The sequence below is a fragment of the Leucoraja erinacea genome, chromosome 4, assembly GCF_028641065.1.
Source record: "Leucoraja erinacea ecotype New England chromosome 4, Leri_hhj_1, whole genome shotgun sequence".
Taxonomy (NCBI): Eukaryota; Metazoa; Chordata; class Chondrichthyes; order Rajiformes; family Rajidae; genus Leucoraja; species Leucoraja erinaceus.
In genome coordinates, this window is record NC_073380.1 from 82,322,799 (window position 1) to 82,347,162 (window position 24,364).

Here is a 24,364-nt window from a genome sequence, read left to right on the forward strand (position 1 = left end):
CAAACATAGTCAATGTTAGCTTTGAAGACATTTCCAGCACAATGGGGTCGGGAGAGGGGGGGGGGGGGGGGAGGTGTATGAATCAGTGCAGGATGGATAGATGTGGGGGGGGGGGCTTGAGAAGGCAATCGGTGCGGATTGGATGGATTGAGGCAGGGGAATTAGTCCGTGTATGGTTGGAGTAGGTAAAATTGTGGGGGAGAGCGCGGGGGATGTCAGTGGGGTTGAATGGAGGGGGGGGGGGATCTGTGCAGGATGGATGGGGGGGGGAGCAATGCAGGATGAAGGGGTGAGCAGTGCAGGATGGATGGGAAGGGGGATCAACACAGGATGAATTGGGGGACCAGTGTAGGATTGATGGGGAGTGGCAGGAGAATCAATGCAAGATGGCTAGGGAGATCAGTGCAGGATGAATAGATGGGAGGGGGGAGCCCATGGGATGTCAGTGAGGACTGAATAGAGACAGAAATGGGGATCAGTGCGGGATGGAGAGGAGGGGTCTCAGGATAAGGGGAGCGGAGGGGGCGTACGAGGGAGAGAGAGAGACAGACGAAGGGGCAGAGGAGGTGGGAAGGAAGGCCAGCGTTCCTCGGACAACACCTGTCAGGCTCGGAAATCGCAACCAAAATATGGAGGGGACCGCGGACAGAATATCTTGGCGGCCGCGCGCGCATGCGCACACACACGCGAGGCTTCGGAGGCTTCTCTGAATGGTAATTTCAGCTCAAGCCAGCGTTAAAAGCAACGGAACTGCCTGTCTCGCCTACAGCCCTGTCTCAATCCAGACAGGACAGTTGGTTAACCCGGCGGGACAGGCAGAGTGAGCTGGGTTTTGCGCTGGCTGTGGGCCTGGGGGCATCGCTCCCGTCTGACTCCCGACGCCTCTGGCCACCCCCGGGCATGGGGGGCTCTCAGGTGGGACGGGGATGGTCCAGTGGCGGTTCGGCAGCGATTGCAGCGCCGGAGAGCCGGGATCGGTCCTGGCTGCGGTGCAGATCTGTCGAGAGTGTTTTGGCACGTCTCCCTCCTCCAATCACGCGCTCTATCCTCAGTCCCACCCCGCCTCCCCTACTTCCGCCTCTGACCGACAACTCCTTCCTCCAAGGGTCTGTTTTGAAAGCGCTGTTGGCGAAGTGGCAGCAGCGGCCGGACCCGCGGAGTTACTCCAGTTTTTTGTGTCTATCTTTGGTATAAACCAAGTTGCCAAGTCGGACAAAATGACCTGCCCTTTAAGTTGCCCGGCGGCACTTTGAGTGGTCTGGGGCACCCGGGCAACCGTTAATTTCGAGCCCTGTATTAAAGTTTGTGATTTTCATATTATCTGGCAAAGGAGCAAAAAGTCAATTCCCATCTCCAACTAGATCAGTAGCCTTTGTCTTGTTTCATGTCTGTCATCAAATTCTGTGGAGGTAATGTTCTTGACAAGGGCGTATATACTAGCCTAAGCATTTACCATCCTCCACCTTGCATGACTTGCTTTTATTTTGCTTCATGTCCATTTGGCATAATCCAAACAATGTTGTGGAATTTGTGTTCCACGGATTTTCACGTTATTTTTACATTGGTTCCGTTTTACAGTGATAAATGTGATTTTCTGTTATTTTGGGTTGTCTCATTTGGAGAGAAATGTTCAATGTCTGCCTGAGCAGCCTTTAACAAGCTGCCCTTTAATCTCTGTGTGACCACACCCTGAATAAATTGAGTAAGTCAAAAGACTGAGCGGATAGCAGGATATGAGCTGTTTTCTGGAGGATGGGAACAATTTTGCATTTATTGATCATTAAAGGATAAGTGTTTATTAACCATGTATCTATTTTGGAATTGGTTGGTGACTGACCTCGGATTTCCGCTTGTTCTTTTCCTATTTCTCTAGAAACTAAATGTTGCACAGTCTCTCTTTGTTAACTTGTATTAATCTTCTTTGAGTCATAATTGTGCCTTACAAGCTAATCACACAGGGCTCTGATAGCTTTTTACTTGCATAATATAAATGTAACTTAATTAAATACTGAAATTGTTGTCAGTGAATAACAGATAAGGCAGCATTAGTGGAGGGAGAGGGGGTTAATGTTCCAGGTCACTTTCATTTGCGTTATTTTGGTAAACAACTTTTTTTAATTATATGGAGTCAGAATCTGCATTACTAGTTGTAAGTGAATGTGCAGCGCTCGATTCTTCATTGTAGACGTGACTCATGTGTTGTGCTGCTGTTGTTTACCGTGCAAGACCTTTTGTAATAGATATTAGTGCTGTTTCCAGCAGGCATGAAGGGCCGAGTGGCCATCTTCTTAGAGCTGCACCAGTACAATAAAATTGTATTGTCTTTGGTGAGAGCTGAATCTTGAAAATTCCATCATTCCAGCTGACCTTCCATCAGTCTGAGTTAAATCCCAGCTGAGAGCTCCTTTGAGATTGCGGGCAGATGGTGTAATTTCACGTACATCATTTAGGAAGAACCATTCTTGTTTCTGATTAATTTTCTTTGCAATATTTCTTTGCCCTTCCACTTGGAAATAGGTGTATGAGGGTGATGGCTGATTTTTTTTTTATTTTTAATCCGCATATACAAATATTTGCCAAAGTATATTTGTACTATAACAGCTTTTTTGACGCAGTATACCATAAATCTCACCCAAGTCTTAAAATTATAGGAGCAATTCAACTTCATAGACTGAAAACACAAACACCTGAGCATTAAAACAAGCTGCTGGAAGAACTCAGCAGGTCAAGCAGCATCTGTGAGTGGGCAGACCACATCTAAGGTCGGGATCCTTCTTCAGACTGGTTCCCCTTCCCTGATGCTGAGTTCCTCCGGCAGTTTGTTCTTTTGCTCAAAATTTCAATATCTGCAGTCTCTTGAATTCCCATGTAATCATTACCTTGTTCGATATTTATAATTGTCATGTATACAAAGATAAAGTGAAAATCTTTGCACGCTATCCGGTTAAATCATACAGTACAAAATCATAAGAGTACAATCAGGCCATAACCATGTATCACAGGTAAGGCAAAGAGAAAATATCAGAGAGCAGAATATAGTGTTACAGTGTTATAGAATTACAGTTACAGAGAAAGTGCAGATAAAAAAGATGCAGGGCCATAATGAGGTAGGTTGAGAGATCAGACTGCACCTTTAGTTTATGAGAGAATCATTCAGTGGTGGGGGAGAAGTTGGAAGTTGTTTAAGCTTTTGTATCGTCTGCCCAATGGGAGAAGAGAGAAGTGAGAATGTTCGGGTGCAAATGTTTCTTGATTACGTTGGCTACATTTCCAAGGCAGTGTTCTGTAGATGGAGTCGATGGGGAACGGGAGATGGTTTATGTTCTGGTAATGCAGTGGTCTGTCCTTTGGTGAAATATTAAACTCGATTTTCTTTGCTTTCTCAAATGCATAAAAAAGCATACTGCATCAATCCTTATGTCTCACCTAATATTTCTAAAACTGATAGAAATTAACCATAGACATGCGAGTGTGAGCTTACTGCGTGGATATTGGCTGCAATTTTTGTAATATGATACTTCATGTATATTAGTCCACCCTAAAGCCACGGAGAGCACTATGAAAATGCATATCTTTATTTGACTATACAGTGCAAGTCTTCTAAAACAAAGTTTTCTTTTACAGTTGAAAATAGTGAGCACTGCGACTTCACAATTCTACGAAACATGCTGATCAGGTAAGATTGAATCATAATAGTAGTGCTTATTGGCACTTGGTGCCTGCTAGTCTCTTTTTTGTGCAAAATCATTGCAAAAAGAATTACAAAAGTTTCAGTGAAAATTTGCTCACCTGTTAAAGTGCACGAGATTGTAATGGATGTTACCTCCGATTTTTGGTCACGCTCTTCATTATTTCTGTTTGTTGTAATAACAAAACTATAAAAAGATTTTCAACTTTGGTTTTAAACCATCTGTAAATCAGATGCATTTGCAATGGCGGTAATTAATTTCCCTTCGAGTACGCATGGTATTTCTATCTCCATTACCTCTATAATGAAGCACAGTAGGCTGCTCTGAAAGGATGGGATCGCTTGGGATCCAAGGAGAGATAGATGAAGATAGAATATTGGCTTCATGGAAGAAAGCAGAGGGTGATGGTCGAAGGTTGCTTCTCTACTGGGGGCCTGTGACTAACGGTGTGCCTCGGGATTTGGTGCTGGGCCCGTTCCTGTTTGTTATCTATATTAATGATTTGGAGGGGAACATATATGGCAAGATTAGCAACTTTGCAGATGACACAAAAGTGAGTGGATTTACAGATAGTGAAGATGGTTGTGAAAATTTGCAGCAGGATCTTGATCGACTGACCAGGTGGGCTGAGGAATGGCTGATGGAATTTAATGGAGAGAAATGTGAGGTGATGCATTTTGGGAAGTCTTAACATAGGCAGGACCTACACAGTGAATGGTAGGGCTCTGGAGAGTGTTGTAGAGCAGAAGGATCAAGGAGTGCAGGTGCATGGTTTCTTGAAAGTGGAGGCAGGTGGTCAAAAAGGCTTTAGGCTTTCATCAGTTAGAATATTGAGTATAGAAATTGGGAAGTCATGTTGCAGTTGTATAAGAAGTTGGTAAGGCTGCATTTAGAGCATTGTGTTCAATTTGGGACACAGTGTTGTAGGAAAGATGTTGTCAATCTGGAAAGGGTACAGAGACGATTTACGATGATGTTGCCAGGACTCGAGGGTCAGAGCTATAGGGAGAGGTTGAGTAGGCTGTGACTATTCCTTGGAGTGCAGGAGAATGAGGGGTGATATTAGAGATATATAAAATCATGAGAGGAATAGATCGGGTAGATGCACAGAATCTCTTGCCCAGAGTAGGTGAATCGAAGGCCAGAGGACATAGGTTTAAGGTGAAGTTTAAAAGATTTAATAGGAATCTGGGGGGTACCATTTTCACACAAAAGGTAGTGGTATGTGGATGATACAAAGCTGGGTAGCAGTATGAGCTGTGAGGAGGGTTCTATGAGGCTGCAGGGTGACTGGGAGATGCAGTATAATGCGGATAAATGTGAAGTTATCCACTTTGGTGGCAAGAACAGGAAGACACCATTATCAGAATGGTGTCAGATAATAAGCATGCAGGTACAGCAAGCAGTGAAGAAAGCTAATGGCATGTTGGCCTTCTTTGCGAGAGGATTTGAGCTTAGAAACCAGGAGGTCCTACTGCAGTAGTATAGGGCCCTGCTGAGACTGCACCTGGAGTATTGTGTGCAATTTTGGTCTCCTAATTTGAGGAAGGACATTATTGCTATTGAGGGAGTGCAGCATAGGTTCACCAGGTTAATTCCTGGGATGGCGGGACTGACATATGATGAAAGAATGGGTCAACTGAGCTTGCATTCACTGGAATTTAGAAGATGAGAGGGGTTCTTATGGAAACGTATAAAATTCTTAAAGGATTGGACACGCTAGTGGCAGGAAAAATGTTCCTGATATTGGGGGAGTCAAGAACCAGGGGTCACAGTTAAGAATAAGGGGTCGGCCATTTAGGACTGGGATGAGGAAAAACGTTTTCACCCGGAGTTGTGAATCTGTGGAGTTCTCTGCCACAGAAGGCAGTGGAGGCCAATTCACTGGATGTTTGCAAGAGAGAGTTGGATTTAGCTCTTATGACTAAAGTAATCAAGGGATATGGGGAAAAAGCAGGAACGGGGTACTGATTTTAGATGATCAACCATGATCATATTGAATGGCGGTGTTGGTTCGAATGGCCGACTCCTGCACCTATTTTTCTGTGCATTGAAAAAGTTGCCAGAGGAGATAGTTGAGGCAGGGACTATCCCAATGTTTAACAAACAGTTAGACATGTACATGGATAGGACAGGTTTGGATGGATATGGACCCAGCGCAGGAAAGTGGGACTAGTGTAGTTGGGACATGTTGGCCGGTGTGGGCAAGTTGGGCCTATTTCCACTCTGTATCACTCTTTGACTCTATATATTTGATGATAAAACTAGTCTTTATGAATCGCTTGAACTTTGTTGATTATAAAGGTGTTTTGTATTTGAAAATATTTGTTTGTCAGACTGTCAAGTGAGTGCAATCCCACCTTTTCATCCTTCCTCCATACATCAACCCGTCATCCCAGGAGTCAATCCAGTAACCTTTCCTGCATTGCCTCCAATACAAGCACATCCTGAAATATGGCAACTACAACCGGCATACTGTGAAGTTTCATCAGAACATCCCTACTTCATTCCGCTTGTGATGAAGACTATCGCTCGTTAGCCATCCTATGCCTGAGATGTAACCTAGACTGAGTAGCTTGGAAAGCTGTTGTTTTAGGATCTAACTTATCAATTTATAATGATCCTGTGATTTTTTTTGTTTCATTTTAAAGCATTTGATTGCCCGAGTATTTGCGGGTGGGTGTGGGGAGGTAGGATAGCTGTTGACAATGTCAGCAGGCCTTGACAATCAGAAATACGCACAGTGGGGAATCAGCCAATGCTTTACTTCCTCTCTCTTTTGCTCCTTGCGATTGTACTAACCAAAATCTTTGTACTGCTGTAACTGCTGTTCTGAATTCTGAACAGCTGGAACAATCTCTGCATCTAGGGTTCTTTTGTTGTTGTTGGCTGGTCCAGTTTAGGTAGCAGTTTCCTGGTGTTAGTGATACAGAACACTTAATGCTTGCCTTATGCCTGGAGCCCCATCCAGTCTATTGTTCTTAAACCATCTCTTAGTTGGCCCATATTTACAATATAATTCCAGTACTTTTTCTCTCTCCAAGTTTTATAACTTTTCATTTCCTTTTAGAGTGCAGGCATTACAGGCAGAACCAGTATTTATCCTGTGGCCCTAATTGCTCTCACAGAGGTGAGCCAATGCCTTGAAGTACCACAGCCATTCTGGTGAAGGTGCTTCCACAATGCTGTTGGATAGTAGATTTACGCCCAGCAATATTGATATTTTTGGAACATAGAACAGAACAGCTCAGGAAAAGGCCCTTTGGTCTTAAACTGTCAGGGTGATTTGCAACTAAAGAGGGAAACCTGAAGGTATTGGTGATCGCATGCCTACATCTTCCTCAGAGGTTTGGACAAGCTGATAGGAAAGCTAAAGTGTGTAACTGCTTTCCATTGCGCAGTGGCATAGACTGCGGTCATGGTGTGCCAGTGATGGAGGCAATAAATATCCAAAAGTGGCGACACAGGTAGCCAGAGTGGTGAAGAATGTGTATGACATGCTTGTCTTGAACGGATGGAGCATTGAGATATGTAACTGCTGAACAGGATGTTGGTGAGAACACAAGGTCTGCAGATGTGAGCAACAAAGGTAGTGCTCGGTGGGTCAGGCAACATCTGTGGAGCGAAATAGACAGGTGTCATTTTGTGTCTAGACCGTTATTCTGACTCTCCCAAAATGTTATCTGTTCAATTCCCCTGCAGATGCTGCCCTCCCCACTGTATTCTGCCAGCACTCCCTGAATATTTAACTGTCCACTTTGTCATTTAACAATTTGATCTAATTGAATATCATAAATGGATTATTTGAGTTATTAGTAATCAATTCCTGTCACACTGAAGCTGTTCCATTGCTGCCTTGATTTATAAATCCACTGGATCCAGCTGCCACTGTTTGTCAAAGTAAGTTAATTTGGGTGCAAACCGTGCCATTTTGAGCAATTTTAACATTATCATTGATCATCTTTCTTCGCAAGGTCATGCCTCTTAGCCCTGTTGTCATTGTACTTTAGTGGTTTATAGTGTTGTTTGGAATAACCTCCAGTATTTTACCTCGTGGTCATAAGGTTCCAAAGGTTTCAAAGGTCTCCAAACCCTTCTTTTCCAAAGGTTTCAAAGGTCTCTTATTGTCACGTGTACCATTTAAGGTGCAGTGATATTTGTATTACCATACAGCCATACCAAAAAAAGCAGATTCCCCACATTCCTCACTGTGATTGAAGGCAATAAAGTCTAATCTTCTTCCCACATTTTTACCCTGCGTTCGGAGCGATCGAAGCTCCCGCGGCCGGCGGTTGAAGCTCCCGCGTTAAGGTGGTCGGGGTGGTCAAAGCCCCGCATCAGGGCAGCGAAGTTCTCTCGGCTTGGAGCTCCTGAAGTCGGTCTCCAACCAGAGACCACGAGTTCCACGATTTTAAAGTCCTGCGGGCTTCCGCGGTTGGAGCTCCCGAAGTCCGCCTCCAGCAAAGGCCTCCAGCTCCTTGATGTTAGGCTGCAGTGTGGACAGAGATACGATACGTTAAAATATCGCATCTTCGTCGAGGTAAAAGATATTTTTTTAAGTTATCCAACCCCCCCCCCCCCCCCCCATAAAACCCTCGAGTCCTGGAAACATCACATAAATTTTCTCTGCCCCCTTACCAACTGGACAACATCCTTCCTATAGCAGGGTGACCAAAAGTCTGAATGCATCCTCACTAACAACTAACTAATTGTAACAATAACGTCCAAACATTTATACTCTGTATAATGAGAGCCAATGTACCTAAAACCTTCTTTACCACCCTGTCTACATGTGAGGTCATTTTCAGGGAACTTTATCTATATCCGTAGATCCTTTTGCTCCACAACATTCTCGAAAGCCAAGTGAAGGTCCTCTCCTGGTTTGACGAACTAAAATGCAAATCTGCATTTAATTCCATTAGCCATTTCTCATGCCACTTGCCTAGCAGATCAAGATTCTGCTGTAATATTTGATAACCATTTCACGATCTGTGATACCACCACTTTAGTGTCACCTGCACTAAGTATTGGGCTTAGCAGGCTACAATCTTTAAATCAGTCCAGTTATCGTATTCTACAGGTAGGCATTGCAATATCTAATGTTCCCTTTAATCTAACAGCATCTGTCCAGTTACATTGTGTCCTTTTGAGCAGGTCATACATTCTCTAATCTTCAATAAAGGTTGAGTTATTTATTTATATTTAAAATTGCTTGCCTTTTAAATATTCCTTGTTTCCTACAATATGAACTCCTCTGTGCTTGTGTGTGTGTCAGCAATCAATATAATGCTAAAACCCTTTGTCTTGTTTGTGGCCCTGTGTGTGTCAACCTGGTTAATGTCCTATTCTCCTATTTTCTTCCAAAACGCTAGGCACAACCTTCCCATTTTCACACATCCTACACACATTTTTCCCATCGAGGTGATAAACATCTTCCTGCTGCATTCCCACCTATATTTCCAAACTTTTTAATCGTTTAAAGTTTTAAAAACAGCCCGAAAACTCACCCATTTCGGGGAAAAACCCCCAGTGACGTCATAAAGCAATCGCAAGGCAGGACGGGACCCTCTGGGCGGGAGGGGCACTTCAACGCTCTCGTGGCAGCGGCTACCGATGCCCGGCGGGGAGGGTGGTGCTGGAGCTGGAGTGAGGGCCGAGCCTGGGACTTGGGATCGGGCCATGACCGGGGCTAACAACGAAGCCGCTGCTGGAACCAAGGACAAGCCTGGGCCTGGGGTCAGGGACGAGCCTGGAAATGAAGTCGGGGCCTGGACCGGAGCCCTGGTGGCGGCCGAGCTTACTGCTGGGGTCTACAGCCAGGGCCAGGCCCAGTACGAGAACCAGGCCGAGTTCCAGGCCCTGGCACTGCTCCATGACCTGGGTAAGTCCTGGGGTAGGGAATGGGAGTGAGGGGAGGAGGATGAGGGAAATGAGGAGGAGGAGATGGGGTGGGGAGTGCAGTGGTAGAGAAGAAGATGGGGGGGGGGGGTGTGGGGGAGGGAGATGCCCCCTCCGTATCTACCCTCACTCCCACCCTCTCTACCCCTCTCCCTCTGCCCCTCTCCATCTCTACCCCTCTCCCCCTCCATGGACTCCCTCTCTGCCCCTCCCTCTCTACCCCCTCCCTCTCTGCCCCCTCCCTCTCTACCCCATCCCTATCTACCTTCATTCCCACCTTCTCTACCCCCCTCCCTCTCTACACCCCCCCCTCCTTGCCCTCTCCCTCTCTACCTTTCCTCTACACCCCTCCCTCTCCCTCTACACCCTTCCTCTCTCTCTCTACTCCCTCTCTCTCTTCCCCACTCCCTCTCTACCCCCTTTCCCTCTACCCTCCCTCTCTACCCTCTCTACTTACACTCTCTCCCTCTCTGCCTCCTCCATCTCTGCCCCCTCCCTCTCTGCCCCCTCCCTCTCTACCCCCTTCCTCTGGAGGGATTGAAGAGAGAGGGTGAAGAGATTACAAGATAAGATTTTTACAAGATAGATTTTAATTGTCACATGTGCCAGATGGCACAGTGAAATGAATTCCCATACAGCCATACAATAAAAATAAACAGGACTCAACACATTATAGAATTTAACACAAAACATCCCCACACAGCAGAATCAAAGTTTCCAACTGTGTGGGAAGGCACCAAAGTCAGTCTTCTTCCTCCACTGTACCCCGTGGTCAGGGTCTCCCCAAGCCCTCCGCAGTTGCAGCTACTGGCGGCCCGATGACCAGGACCGCTCGCCGGGATGATACCAGACCGACGTCGGGGCTGCGGGACGTCCTCAGCGGCGTGGACACCAGAGTCGGCCCCCTCCTACCGGAGTCGGCGGCTTCCAATGTCCGTAGGCCGCGCCGGGTGGAGACTGCTGCTGTAGGCCCTCTACAAGGCGCCCCAGGACTCCACGATGCCGTTCAGCGCCGCCCGCGTTGGAAGCTCTCTGCACCAGAGCTTCACGATGTTGCAGCAACGGCCCAACGCTCCGGAGGTCCAAACGGCGACCCAGGTAGGCATCGCCCGCTCCGCGGTGACTCCAGCGCTGCGCCGCCGCTGTAGCAGCCCTGGTCCGGTTTCCGGTCCCCGGCAGGAAAGGCCGCTCCGATCCAGCTGGTAGGCCGCGAGGTGGGGGGGGCGAGGGCGCGACTCGGAGAAATAGTCGCGTCCCCGCCAGGAAGAGACTTGGAGACGGTTTCCCCCTTACCCTGCCCCCCTCCCCCACATAGAAAAGTAAAAGTTTCCCCCTAAAACAGACTTTAGACTAACTAAAAATAATAAAAAAGATAGAAATGACATACAGGCTGTAGGTAGAGGCTGCTGCCAGTGCAGCGCCCCTAGTGGTCTACTGGGGGTGCTGGGGTGGGGGAGTGCTGGGGGATGAGGGGAAATGAGCCGCGCCTACACAGTTGGGGGCTATGTGTGATGGTGCAATTTTGCGTTGCAGGAACGGGTGAGTGGTGCAATCTTGCGTTGGGGAACAGACCCAACGGATCTGCACTTGGTCTAATAATTAATAAAAAATAAATGTTTTCATACAACCACCATTTCTGGGTTACCCAGCACCACATTGCATCTCATTCTGATGATTCCGCAACCTCAGATATTGAGTATTTGCTGATCTGAGAAAAGTAAAACATTTATAATGAAATCTTTTGAAAAATGTTATCCACATGATGATAGAAAAATCATGCAGTGTGACAGCGCAAGTTTGTCACTGAAAACGGAACTAATTTCAACTGTATTTCAAATGTCATTAGTTCCAGTTCAAGATGATTAAATCAGGATCTTATCTTTCAACGTGATGCAACGTAATTCAGTTACGGACCTATGACATAATTTGTGTGAAGTTTTCAACTAAGACTAGCCTGCACGAGCAGAGCCATTAACTGCTGTGCTGCTTTTGTGGGTCAACACTTTTGCTATGTGTAACAGTGAGCTTGTTTGACATGTCTGAATGCAAGACTCCAGTGACATATAGCTATGGTTGAACGATGACCACTAGAAATATGGATATGTCATGCGACATCCTGATCGCATCCTTCAGTACCTGGAGGCAATGTACTTGAATACAGAATATCATCACAGGTTTAATTTGAAATAAATCTTTTGTGGGTCTGGTAGCATATTGTGGCATATTGCTACCTTCCATTGAACAGCCCTTGTGCAAGGGAGAGAGAATGAATGACAACATGAACATTTTCTTCTTGTTCATTCAAGGCAATCATCCCTATCTTCAATATCTGGTTAAATAACATATATTGGTGCTGCATATAAAGGTTGAATTCTACATTGTGATTTGAAAACAATGGTAATTTGAAATCTAGAAAATATCTGAAATGGTTATTTACATTTATGTCATTTTCCAGAGACCTTTATTCAGGACAGTTTGATTGTACATGGGATTCTGTTTTCAGGGCTGTCAGCTATGATGGGGGTATTTTTGACATCTATTAAAGTGCAACTGATTGCTTCCACCAGCTCTATCCATTTACATTCTCTCATCAATAATCCATTTTTTGTTTCAGAATTACAAAAGTGGCCAAGTATGTGACGTACGTTGATGGTTAAGATATTTATGTTGTAAACTTGGATCATTTTTGGTTTATACTTGTGACGTAATTTTTAGCTCAAAGAATATGATGTTTTCCACCCATATCCTACAAATAAAAACGTCCTTTATATTTCATGTTTATTAGCAGTTCTGCAGTTAGAACTATAATTTCTGAATTATAAGAAAGTCATGCTGTATTATGGCCAGGGAATTGACCTTACTCAGTGCTGTTCCCACATATTTGAAATACCTTTTGTTGTGCTCTATAACCTGTTTGAATGCTTTATTCTTATCCAAAAGGTAACAGTTTGAGAGAAAAGTTAATTTCAACCAAGTAATAAAATTCTGCTTCCCCCCCCCAAATCAGCACCTCTGCAGGGTTGATTTTCTTTGTTAGAGCTTGAGTGTGGAAATAGTTAACTGGGGGCTGATCACTCTACAATGAATATTGTATGTATCTTTTTAAATGCAGCAGTCATAAAAACTTGAACTGAAGTTCTCCACCCAGCCATATAGAATATTCCCAGCATTTCCTTTTGCAGTCAATGTTTAAGGCTGTAGCTACCTTCTTGTGATGTGTTTATGTGGTGGAAAAAATTCTATTAATCGAGGGGGCAGGATTGAACCAATTCAGTCTAAACATGGACTGCCATTAAATCCAATATTGTTTGGCGCTCTGCACAATGCTAAATAAGTCCGGTACAGTAAACCCTTGTTATAATGGACCATGGTGGTGGTGGTATTGCCACTGCAACAGACTACGGTATTATCATTGTATATAGTTGAAACAAAGAACTGGGGGTTCAGTATTGATGTGGATAGAGAACTGGGTGGCAGACAGGAAGCAAAGAGTAGGAGTACACGGTCCTTTTCACAATGGCAGGCAGTGACTAGTGGGGTACCGCAAGGCTCATTGCTGGGACCCCAGCTATTTACAATATATATTAATGATTTGGACGAGGGAATTGAAGGCAATATCTCCAAGTTTGCGGATGACAGGAAGCTGGGGGGGCAGTTTAGCTGTGACGAGGATGCTAGGAGGCTGCAAGATGACTTGGATAGGCTGGGTGAGTGGGCAAATGCATGGCAGATGCAGTATAATGTGGATAAATGTGAGGTTATCCACTTTGGTGGCAAAAACAGGAAAGTAGATTATTATCTAAATGGTGGCCGATTGGGAAAGGGGGAGATGCAGCGAGACCTGGGTGTCATGGTACATCAGTCATTGAAAGTAGGCATGCAGGTGCAGCAGGCAGTGAAAGAAAGCAAATGGTATGTTAGCTTTCATTGCAAAAGGATTTGAGTATAGGAGCAGGGAGGTTCTACTGCAGTTGTACAGGGTCTTGGTGAGACGACACCTGGAGTATTGCGTACAGTTTTGGTCTCCTAATCTGAGGAAAGACATTCTTGCTATAGAGGGAGTACAGAGAAGGATAACCAGACTGATTCCTGGGATGTCAGGACTTTCATATGAAGAAAGACTGGATAGACTCGGCTTGTACTCACTAGAATTTAGAAGATTGAGGGGGGATCTTATAGAAACTTACAAAATTCTTAAGGGGTTGGACAGGCTAGATGCAGGAAGATTGTTCCCGATGTTGGGGAAGCCCAGAACAAGGGGTCACAGTTTAAGGATAAGGGGGAAATCTTTTAGGACCGAGATGAGGAAAACATTTTTCACACAGAGTGGTGAATCTGTGGAATTCTCTGCCACAGAAGGTAGTTGAGGCCAGTTAATTGGCTATATTTAAGAGGGAGTTAGATGTGGCCCTTGTGGCTAAAGGGGTCAGGGGGTATGGAGAGAAGGCAGGTACAGGATACTGAGTTGGATGATCAGCCATGATCACATTGAATGGCGGTGCAGGCTCGAAGGGCCGAATGGCCTACTCCTGCACCTATTTTCTATGTTTCTAACTGCAGATAAAGGTTAATACTCCTCCTCTGGACCCTCTCCAACGCCAGCATATCCCTCCTCAGATAAAGGGCCAGCCACCTTCCATCGTACCATGTACAAACGTGGCTACAAAGCCATCAATTCCATCATTAATATCATTAATATACAATGCGAAAAGTAACAAAACCAACACTGACCCCTGCGGAACACAACTGGTCACTGGCAGCCAACCAGAAAAGGCCCCCTTTATTCTCACTCTTTGCTTTCTGCCATTCAGCCAATTTTCGCTGCATGCAAGTATCTTCCTTCTAATACCATGGGCTGTCATTTTCTTTAATAGCCTCATATGCGGCACCTTAACAAAGGCCGTCTGAAATTCCAAATGAACAACATCCACTGACTCTCCTTTGTCTATCTTGCCATTTACTACATCAAAGAATTCCAACAGAATTGTCAGGGCAAGTTCTCAGGAACCTCATCCTTAATAATGGACTCTAGAATCTTACCAACCACCGGTCAGACTTACCAGCCTATAGTTTCCCCTCTTTGAGCAGTGGAGTGGTATTTACAATTATCCATTCCTCTGGGACCACTCTTCTTATTCTAGTGATTCTCAGTTTAGTTAAATGTCACGTGTACCAACATACAGTGAACAGCTTGGTTGCATGCTGACAGGTCTTGAAAGGTCACTACTAAAGCTTCCACAATTTGTAAAGCTACCGTTTTTCAGAACTCGGAGGTGTAGCCCATCTGGTCCAGGTGACTTATCCAACCTCAGACTTTTCAGCTTCCCAGGCACTTTCGCCTTAGTAATAGCAACTCCACTTACCTCCGCCCCTCTAACTCTTGAATTGGCGCAAAAAATGTATTCATTTTATCCACCATTTCTTTATTCCCCATTACTACTTCCCCAGCATCATTTACTGGCGGTCCAATATCCACTTTTGCCTTTCATTTATTCTTCATATCCAGTGCCCTCCATAATGTTTGGGACAAAGACCTATCATTTATTTATTTGCCTCTGTACTTCACAATTTCAGATTTGTAATAGAAAAAAAATCACATGTGGTTAAAATGTACATTGTCAGATTTTAATAAAGGCCATTTTTATACATTTTGGTTTCACCATGTAGAAATTACAGCTGTGTTTATACATAGTCTCCCCGTTTCAGGGACCATAATGTTTGGGACACAGCAATGTCATGTAAATGAAAGTAGTCTTGTTTAGTATTTTGTCGCATATGCTTTGCTTGAAGCCTGCGATTCATGGATATCAGCAGTTGCTGGGTGTCTTCTCTGTTGATGCTCTGCCAGGCCTGTATTGCAGCCATCTTTAGATTATTTTGGGGGCTAGTCCCCTTCAGCTTTCTCTTCAACAGCATATAAAACTCATGCTCAATTGGGTTCAGATTGAGTGATTGACTTGGCCACTCAAGAATTGACCACCCTTTGTTTGGGATCGTTGTCTTGCTGTAGAATGAATTGCAGGCCAATGAGCTTTGAGGCATTTGTTTGAACTTGAACAGATAGGATGTGTCTATACACTTCAGAATTCATTATGCATCTTGCAGTGTAGCCGCTGTATTTCTGTTTATGAGGTCATCTGCGGACAGTTAATTTAACAGGTGTGACTGCCTCCAGAAACGCAGCATCGAGGTGATTCATTCCATCCCTGATGTGCTGCAGCGTTAGAAGCTCATACTTCAGGTCGTCAACTTTGAACCCGATGCTTGCTGCAGATGTGGTCACTAGGAACAACTAAGGGGTCCATCAGCTCCCACATCATGCAGCTGTAACACATCACGTGATCCTGCATGCTTCCTTTATTTATTTCCAACTGCTCCTATTTGACATTTTCCATGTGCTGCTGCTCTGCTTCAGGCTTGGTAGGTCGGCACTTTTTCCCACAGCCCTTCTCAATGAAACCTCTCAAGCCAAAGCGTCAAGTTGCACTTTTCCTCAACACAGTTCTTTGGCTCAACACGGCTGCTCCTAACAGTCCACTCCACCTTGGTTTCCTTTTCTTTGCTGTTCTGCCTCTTGCTCAGCCAATCTAATGATTTCCTCTATGTTCTGCCTTGTCAATCGAATACACACTGAACTTGCAAAAAAACAACTATCTTCAAATTTTCCCTCTGATTTTTTTTTGTTGATTGATTTTTTTCTGGCAAGATGACTGCTCTCCCACTCTCTTTTGAAGGTAGAAACATCTGATGTGATAAGAAGGGATTACAAAGGGCTTTCAGGGAGGTGACACAAAGCTGGGTGGCCGTGTGAACTGTGAGGAGGATGCAGTGAGAATGCAGGGTGACTTGGACAGGTTGGGTGAGTGGGCAGATGCATGGCAGATGCAGTTTAATGTGGATAAATGTGAGGTTATTCACTTTGGTAGCAAAAACAGGAAGGAAGATTATTATCTAAATGGTGTCAAGTTGGGAAAAGAGGCAGTACAACGAGATCATAGGGGTCCTTGTTCATCAGTCAATGAAAGTAAACATGCAGGTACAGCAGGCAGTGAAGAAAGGGAATGGCATGTTGGCCTTCATAACAAGAGGAGTTGAGTATAGGAGCAAAGAGGTCCTTCTGCAGTTGTACAGGGTCCCAGTGAGACCACACCTGGAATATTGTGTGCAGTTTTGGTCCCCTAATTTGAGGAAGGACATTCTTGCCATTGAGGGAGTGCAGCGTAGGTTTACAAGGTTAATACCCGGGATGGCGGGACTGTCATATGCTGAGAGAATGGAGTGGCTGGGCTTGTATACTCTGGAGTTTAGAAGGATGAGAGTGGATCTTATTGAAAAATATAAGATTGTTAAGGGTTTGGACATGCTAGAGGTAGGAAACATGTTCCCGATGCTGGGGGAGTCCAGAACCAGGGGCCACAGTTTAAGAATAAGGGGTAAGTCATTTAGAACCGAGATGAGGAAACACTTTTTCACAGAGAGTTGTGAGTGTGGAATTTTCTGCCTCAGAGGGTGGTGGAGGCCAGTTCTCTGGATACTTTCAAGAGAGAGCTGGATAGGGCTCTTGCAGATTGCAGAGTCAGGGGACATGGGGAGAAGGCCGGAACGGGGTACTGATTGTGGATAATCAGCCATGATCACATTGAATGGCGGTGCTGGCTTGAAGGGCCGAATGGCCTACTCCTGCACCTATTGTGTATTGTAAAATTTTGAAGACTTGTATGTTCACTAACAATTCAGAATTGAATTGGTATACGAAAGATATCGTAATAGGATGGTAACTACACAGTAACAATAAAGACTAATTCCTTCGATGTTGGAGTTTTTGTGATTTAAATTGATTTGTGCAAGGAAGGAAAGAAAAGCATTTTTGGTTTGCGTATAATTTGAAAAGTTAAATTATATCTTTGCTGCCTATACTGAGCAATTATCATTATTTTTGGGTGGATATTATTGCAGGAATAGCTCAAAGGCAATATGGATAAGTTTGAATATTGATGCAATTTCCTTTGGCAGTGGGAAATTAGAAAAAACACTTAAAAAATTGGATCAGATAAAAAGCTTGTCTTTGACCAAGCCTCTGTACTTTATTTTCTTAAGTTTTAGGTCTTTAATGGTTAAGGTGCTATTTGTACTCTGCTTCAAGCTTAAAAGCGAATAGAGAATGAACAGTTTATGGATGAACAGTGAATGTTGTGACTCAGAGAAAGTGTATTGCTGGCACATGCACCCAAAGATTTTTGATTGTAGGGTTACTCGCAGCCAATTGGTACTTGAGCACTGCTTGAAATTGCTGTGAACAACCGTGTTTCATGCTGGCCTTTGTAACACATTTTGGTGTTACTGCCAATGCTGCCCCTTTGGATTTGGTTCAGCTTGTCAGCTGCTCAGAAATATCTCCTTCAAGAATGGGTGTTGGAGAGAGCCATGATTCATTCGGTGAGCAGTTAGAATGAAGATATTTTGAGTCAAGTGTGTTTATTGCCATTTGTCCCAAAACGGAACAATGACATTGTCATTTACAGCAGCACAGAGATGTAAACATTGTACTCTGTAAACACCACAATACACACAAAAAGTTTGGTGTATATATAAAAACAAATAATAATGGTGCAAAGACAAAAACAATGTCCACAAGTCTATGTAGTTCAGAGCTTACTTGGAGATTGTGATGTTTAATAGCTGCTCTGAACCTGGAGATTGTTGGTTTTCGAGCTCCTATACCACCTTCCCAATGGCAGTAGTGAAATGAGAGTGTGCCCAGAGTGGTGTCGGTCACTCTCGTTGGCTGCCTTTTTGAGGCAGCACCTCCTGTAGATGCCTTTGATTGCGGGGATGCCAGCACTCGTGATGGACTAATTCTAATGTCTTGTTATTGTGACCTTCAATACATGGAACATTTGTTTTTATCACCTTGGTTAAATATTGGCAGTTCGTATAGAATTTAGTTATTAAATACCCATCAGACATAAGTTTATTCCCTTCTTTACACAGAACTCACATGCAGGACCTGAAGGACGTAACCAACAATGTTCATTACGAGAACTACAGGAGCAGGAAGTTGGCTGCAGTTACATACAATGGTGTCGATAACAATAAAAACAAAGGACAGTTAACCAAGTAAGAAATGTTATTCTCTTTGCAGTTGTGCATTTATTTAACCTTTTAATTAACTGCTTTACAGAAATTGATTGCAGGATTTGTTCAAAGCGTTCGACAAATCTAAGGGATTTTTTTCCTGTTCATTCACATTGTACAAAATGGTGTCTTCAATGAGCAAGCATCTGGAAACCTTATGTAACAGCTGGCAGCAAATACTTTTGTCTTTATTCCACTCCCCAAATAAATATTTTTAACCCAGGGGTATGGCTTCCCAAAAGCTTTGGCTCCTCTCTCCATTGACTGAGATCATTATTTTCCTCCATATTATTGTTTGGTGCTTAAATTTCTTGCGTATGTGTAACAAATATAACATTTCTTGTATATTGGCGCAGCCTAACATCTTCGAGGAGTGGCTTGCAATTCTATTTGTGTTGCCCATCTGCATTTAGTCAAGATATGGAATTATTTCAATCGAAACGTGGCACTCTTAATGGATGCAGTACTGCAGGATTGAAATATAGATATGGAGTCCTGAAGAGAATATTGCAATATTTGTTGGTATCACAAGCCACTGAGGTATTTAGCCCATTTCATCATCATCTCTGCAACATAATTAAGCATGAGCAATTGATTGGACAGGCAAGTTCCTGCCCATGGGCATTGCAGACACACCTTTAGCTTTAGTGTACCAAGGCAGCATGGTTTGGGCTACCAAGTTCACACTCGCCAGCAACCACCTTTCTATTCTCCCCAAATTCTCATCAATTCTGCTCTTTTTAGGCTTATTTCTGCCTAATAGCTCCAACATACCACATTCTTCATCACTCAGAAAGATTAAAGATGAATCTTCTTTCAATCTCATATTTGTTTATAGAGTATTTATTTATATCTCACTTATAGAGCATTTATTTATATCTCAATGTTGTAAGATTGCTACCCTACATAGTTGAAATTTAGTCTTGCTTTGCATTATGAATGGTGACCGTTGGTCTAGTGAACAGCATCATGATGCTTCTAATCTCTGTCGCTTGAAACGCATGCAAGATTAAAATCAACTGTTTATTTGATGTACTGTGGTTTTAAGGTGCTATACATTTTGTGATGTTTAGATTTTTTTACTCGGCCACAGTCTGAGCCATATTTTTAACAATTTTCTTTATTATGAATGTTGTAAAGGAAATACACATTTTAAAAAACATGGAGTTTGAAGACAGTATTTCTGAATTTCCATGAACTTGTAAAATGTTAATTGATATAATAATTCAAATTCACAAGTTAATTGCTTCTTCAATTTGGAGGTTGCTTTGGCTTTAAAGTCTAAATTGAGTGAGCACACTCGGAAGAAATACTGTCTTTTTAAAGCTGAAATAAGGTGTTTTTTTCAAACTGATAAGCCACCAAAACTTGTAATAAAGTAATTTGGAGTGAAAAGGGTGAATGAAATAACCGAGGAGCAGCAACCTTCTCAGAATATCCGATGTGCAAGGTAATATGCTGAAATTCAACTTCAGTGCTCTTAAAGTGGGAAACTGGATGCACGGTGGTACCACCTGCAGCTGTTGATGGATCCAACATTTGGATGGGGAAATATAATGGGGAATATTTTCTGGTTGGTTGAAAATCAAGATGGGCCGCAACAAGAAGCAGAAATAGCAGATTGGCCTGTCAACATCATAAGGCAACATCATCTTTCTGTTAAACCTTGTGCAGCAAACCGGGCAAAAAGTGTATGGTGGGGTATTCTTCATAGTTTACAATTCAAATAGGAATGTTATAGTTGACATTCAGTTAATTTTCCGCTGTCAGGGCAGAATAGATCAACTTCTGAAACCTTGCACGTCACATGGGAAAATCTGAGAATGTTACAGATACAAGTTATATTCTCCATTTACCTTTTTGCACTATTGAATGAAATTGTATTAGGTCAGATTTTAAATGTTTTATTTCATCTTTACAACCTCTCCATGTAATTTAACGCATTGCTGTGTTTTCCTTATCCTAAGTGTCTGTATATCTGTTTTTCTTTTTAGATTTGACACAGTTGAAGGCATGTAAGTGGTTGTTTAAATTATTTGAAACAACTTTTTCAACATTTTTTTAGCAACAACTTGAATTTCCGTTCCATTGGACAAGAACATATAAACTTTCCGACGTCGGGTGGGCTCTCTCATTGGTGTAATTTCCTAATAAAATAGAAGCTGCTTGTTCCAAAAAAATCCTTTTCACAAAACATACCTAAATAGTAGGGAAGGTAACTGAATCATCCAAATCTAACAGCAAGCAAGAAAATACAAACATTGAAATATTTTTCCTCTGGCAAAAGTGTTGTGGAATTTTACAACAGGAATTTAAATGGCATATTTTTGGAGCAATCAACTATACATGTTCTCTCTTCTGGTTAACTCTACTTCCAGACATCCTGTGGTAGGAAAGATGAGGAAGCTTCTACTTGATACTTAGCACTTGAACTGCTTTTTGCTTTCCTGCTCCTTTCCACAGTTCAACACATCCTCTTTGGGAGTGGTGGCCAAACCAGTATTCTTGCATTTGCTGGCCCGCATTACTCTCAAGATTTTACTTTCATTTCCCTGTTGTTGAATGGATTAGACGGTGATGTGTAAATTATACTGTAGTAACTACGCTTGGCATAGAATTGACCTCGCTGTCATTGCATTCCTCCAGTGGGCATCCAGGAGAGAGGGAGAAACTCGTGAATTTAGTCAAAGATGGTGTAATTCCAGCACTGGTCTACAGTAACACTAACCAGAACAATTTATTTGTTTATCTCTGTCATTTCTGGTATTCTGTTCTTGTCGTAAAGCCCTTCCATCAGGATGTGTTTGGGACTTTGTCTTCACGATTCTGCTGACTGGTTTTGCATTCCCATTTTCCTCTGACTTTAGGTATCATTCGGGCCTTGTTGGGCATGATGTGTTGTTGTTTTCCTGTTAACTTTGAGACACTGGAAAAAATTAAGACATGGTTTTTAAGTGAACATGTACTTTGATCTTATCTTCATAAATCAGGAAGTTTTCTTTGTGCCTGGCTAACATTATACAATATATTTCCTTCCCACTCCCATACTGACCAAATCAAAACACATACCAGCTAAGTAAAAGAAAAGGAGAACGCTAAAAGATCTCAACAGATCGGCCGGGATCTGTGAACGTTTGGGGTTGAGTCCTTGAGGATTGAGAGGGAACGGGAATGTGGCAGTACGTAAGAGCATGGGATAGGCTAGAAGGTGATGGGTGGAACCAGACATGGAGGGGATGACGGGCAGATGGAACCAGTGGGGGGGGGGGGGGGGGAGATTAGGGGTGAAGTTGGTGGTGGAGGATTGAACAATAGGAGAAGAAAACTAGGATCAGATGAGTCTATATTGCAGGAGAGTATCCGTGGTATGGGTTCATCTTTTCCATCTCCTTCCAGGACAACGGGTCACAGCTTAAGGATAAGGGGGAAATCCTTTAAAACCGAGATGAGAAGAACTTTTTTCACACAGAGAGTGGTGAATCTCTGGAACTCTCTGCCACAGAGGGTAGTTGAGGCCAGTTCATTGGCTATATTTAAGAGGGAGTTAGATGTGGCCCTTGTGGCTAAAGGGGATCAGGGGGTATGGAGAGAAGGCAGGTACGGGATACTGAGTTGGATGATCAGCCATGATCATATTGAATGGCGGTGCAGGCTCGAAGGGCCGAATGGCCTACACCTGCACCTAATTTCTATGTTTCTATGTTTCCCAGCTGGTTTACAGCTGCTGATCATCCCTTTCCCATCTGATTCCAAATACCATCTCTAATCCCACTTCCCTTTGCATTAAATATACACGTAATCTTTTAATGTTTCCTCCATTTCCTAACGCATGGCCCCATTTGCACTTATGTATGTACAGTGCATTCAGAAAGTATTCAGACTCCTTCACTTTTTCCACATTTTGTTTCGTTACAACATTTTAAAATTGATTAAATTCATTTTTTTTTATCATCAATCTACACACAATACACCAGAATGAAGAAGCGAAAACAGGTGTTTAGAAATTTTTGCAAAGTAATTAAAAAGAAATAACTGAAATATCACATTTGCATAAGTATTCAGACTCTTTGCTATGGCACTCAAAATTGAGCTTAGGTTCATCCTGTTTCCATTAATTATCCTTGAGATGTTTCTGCAAGGATACCAAGGAGTCCACCAGTGGTAAATTAAATTGATTGTACATGATTTAGAAAGGCACACGCCTGTCTATATAAGGTCCCACAGTTGACAGTGCATGTCAGAGCAAAAACCAAGCCATGAAGACGAAGGAATTGTCCGTAGACCCCCGAGACAGGATTGTGTCGAGACACAGATCTGGGGAAGGGTATAAAATAATTTCTGCAGCATTGCAGGTCCCGGAGAGCACAGATGCCTCCGCCATTCTTAAATGGAAAAACTTTGGAACCACCAGGTCTCTTCACAGTGCTGGCCGCCCGGCCAAACTGAGCAATCGGGGAAGAAGGGCCTTAGTCAGGGAGGTCACTCTGACAGAGCTCAGAGTTCCTCTGTGGAGATGGGAAAACCTTCTGGAAGGACAGCTATATCTGCGGCCTGAATGCCAAGCGTCACGTCTGGAGGAAACCAGGCACCGCTGATCACCTGGCGTATACCATAACTACGGTGAAGCGTGGTGGTAGCATCATGCTGTGGGGATATTTTTCAGCAGCAGGAACTGGGAGACTAGTCAGGATTGTGGGAAAGATGAACAGAGCAAAGTACAGAGAGATCCTTGATGAAAACGTGCTCCAGAGCGTTCTGGACCTCAGACTGGGGTTGAGGTTCACCTTCCAACAGGACAATGACCCTAAGCACACAGCCAAGACAACGCAGGAGTGGCTTCGTGACAAATCTGTGAATGTCCTTGAGTGGCCCAGCCAGAGCCCAGACTTGAACCCGGTTTAACATCTCTGGAGGGACTGAAAATAGCTGTGCATCGATGCTCCCCATCCAACCTGACAGAGCTTGAGAGGATCTGTAGAGAAGAATGGGAGAAATTACCCAAATACAGGTGTGCCCAGCTTGTAGAATCATACCCAAGAAGACTTGAGGCTGTAATCGCTGCCAAAGGTGCCTCAACAAAGTAGTGAGTAAAGGGTCTGAATACTTATGTAAATGTGATATTTCAGTTATTTATTTTTAATTACTTTGCAAACATTTCTAAACACATGTTTTTGCTTTTTTATTATGGGGTTTTGTGTGTAGATTGATGATAAAAAAAAAATGAATTTAATCTATTTTTGAATAAGGCTGTAATGTAACAAAATGTGAAAAAGGTGAAGGGGCCTGAACACTTTCTAAATGCACTGTTCCTAATCATTTGTTCACTATGAAAAAAGAAATGTTTTCCCACTCTTGTCATTAGATTTTCATCCTTATTTTGGAGAGGTGTGGTTTCTTCAGAGGTATGCAGCAGCCTTTTGGTCAATTTGTTATGAGTTTGGAGTAAAATGGAAACAAATCTGCAGGAGCTAGAATGTTGATCAAAAAACAAAGTGCCGGAGGAACGCGGGGCCAGATAGCATCTAAGAGGGGGAAAGAAGGGAAATGGACAGATGATGTTTTAGGTTGGGACGCCTCAGACTGGTGGAGTATTGGGGAGAAAGCTGGTAGAGAGAGATGAGGAGAAAGGGTGCGACAAGAAC

At 43.4% G+C, this 24,364-nt stretch overlaps 1 protein-coding gene across 2 annotated transcripts in view; it reads left to right on the plus strand.

Annotated features, from left to right (window-relative positions):
• The window catches only part of LOC129696615 (septin-7), a 105,722-nt gene that overhangs the window by 76,007 nt on the left and 5,351 nt on the right, over nucleotides 1-24,364 (plus strand). Inside the window, exons 8-10 of one of the 2 annotated variants that reach the window (XM_055634669.1) lie at nucleotides 3,625-3,676; nucleotides 18,579-18,704; nucleotides 20,717-20,737. In XM_055634669.1, the coding sequence (XP_055490644.1) occupies nucleotides 3,625-3,676; nucleotides 18,579-18,704; nucleotides 20,717-20,737 (199 nt within the window). The remainder of the gene's footprint in view (nucleotides 1-3,624; nucleotides 3,677-18,578; nucleotides 18,705-20,716; nucleotides 20,738-24,364) is intronic. The other variant, XM_055634670.1, reaches the window with a different exon arrangement.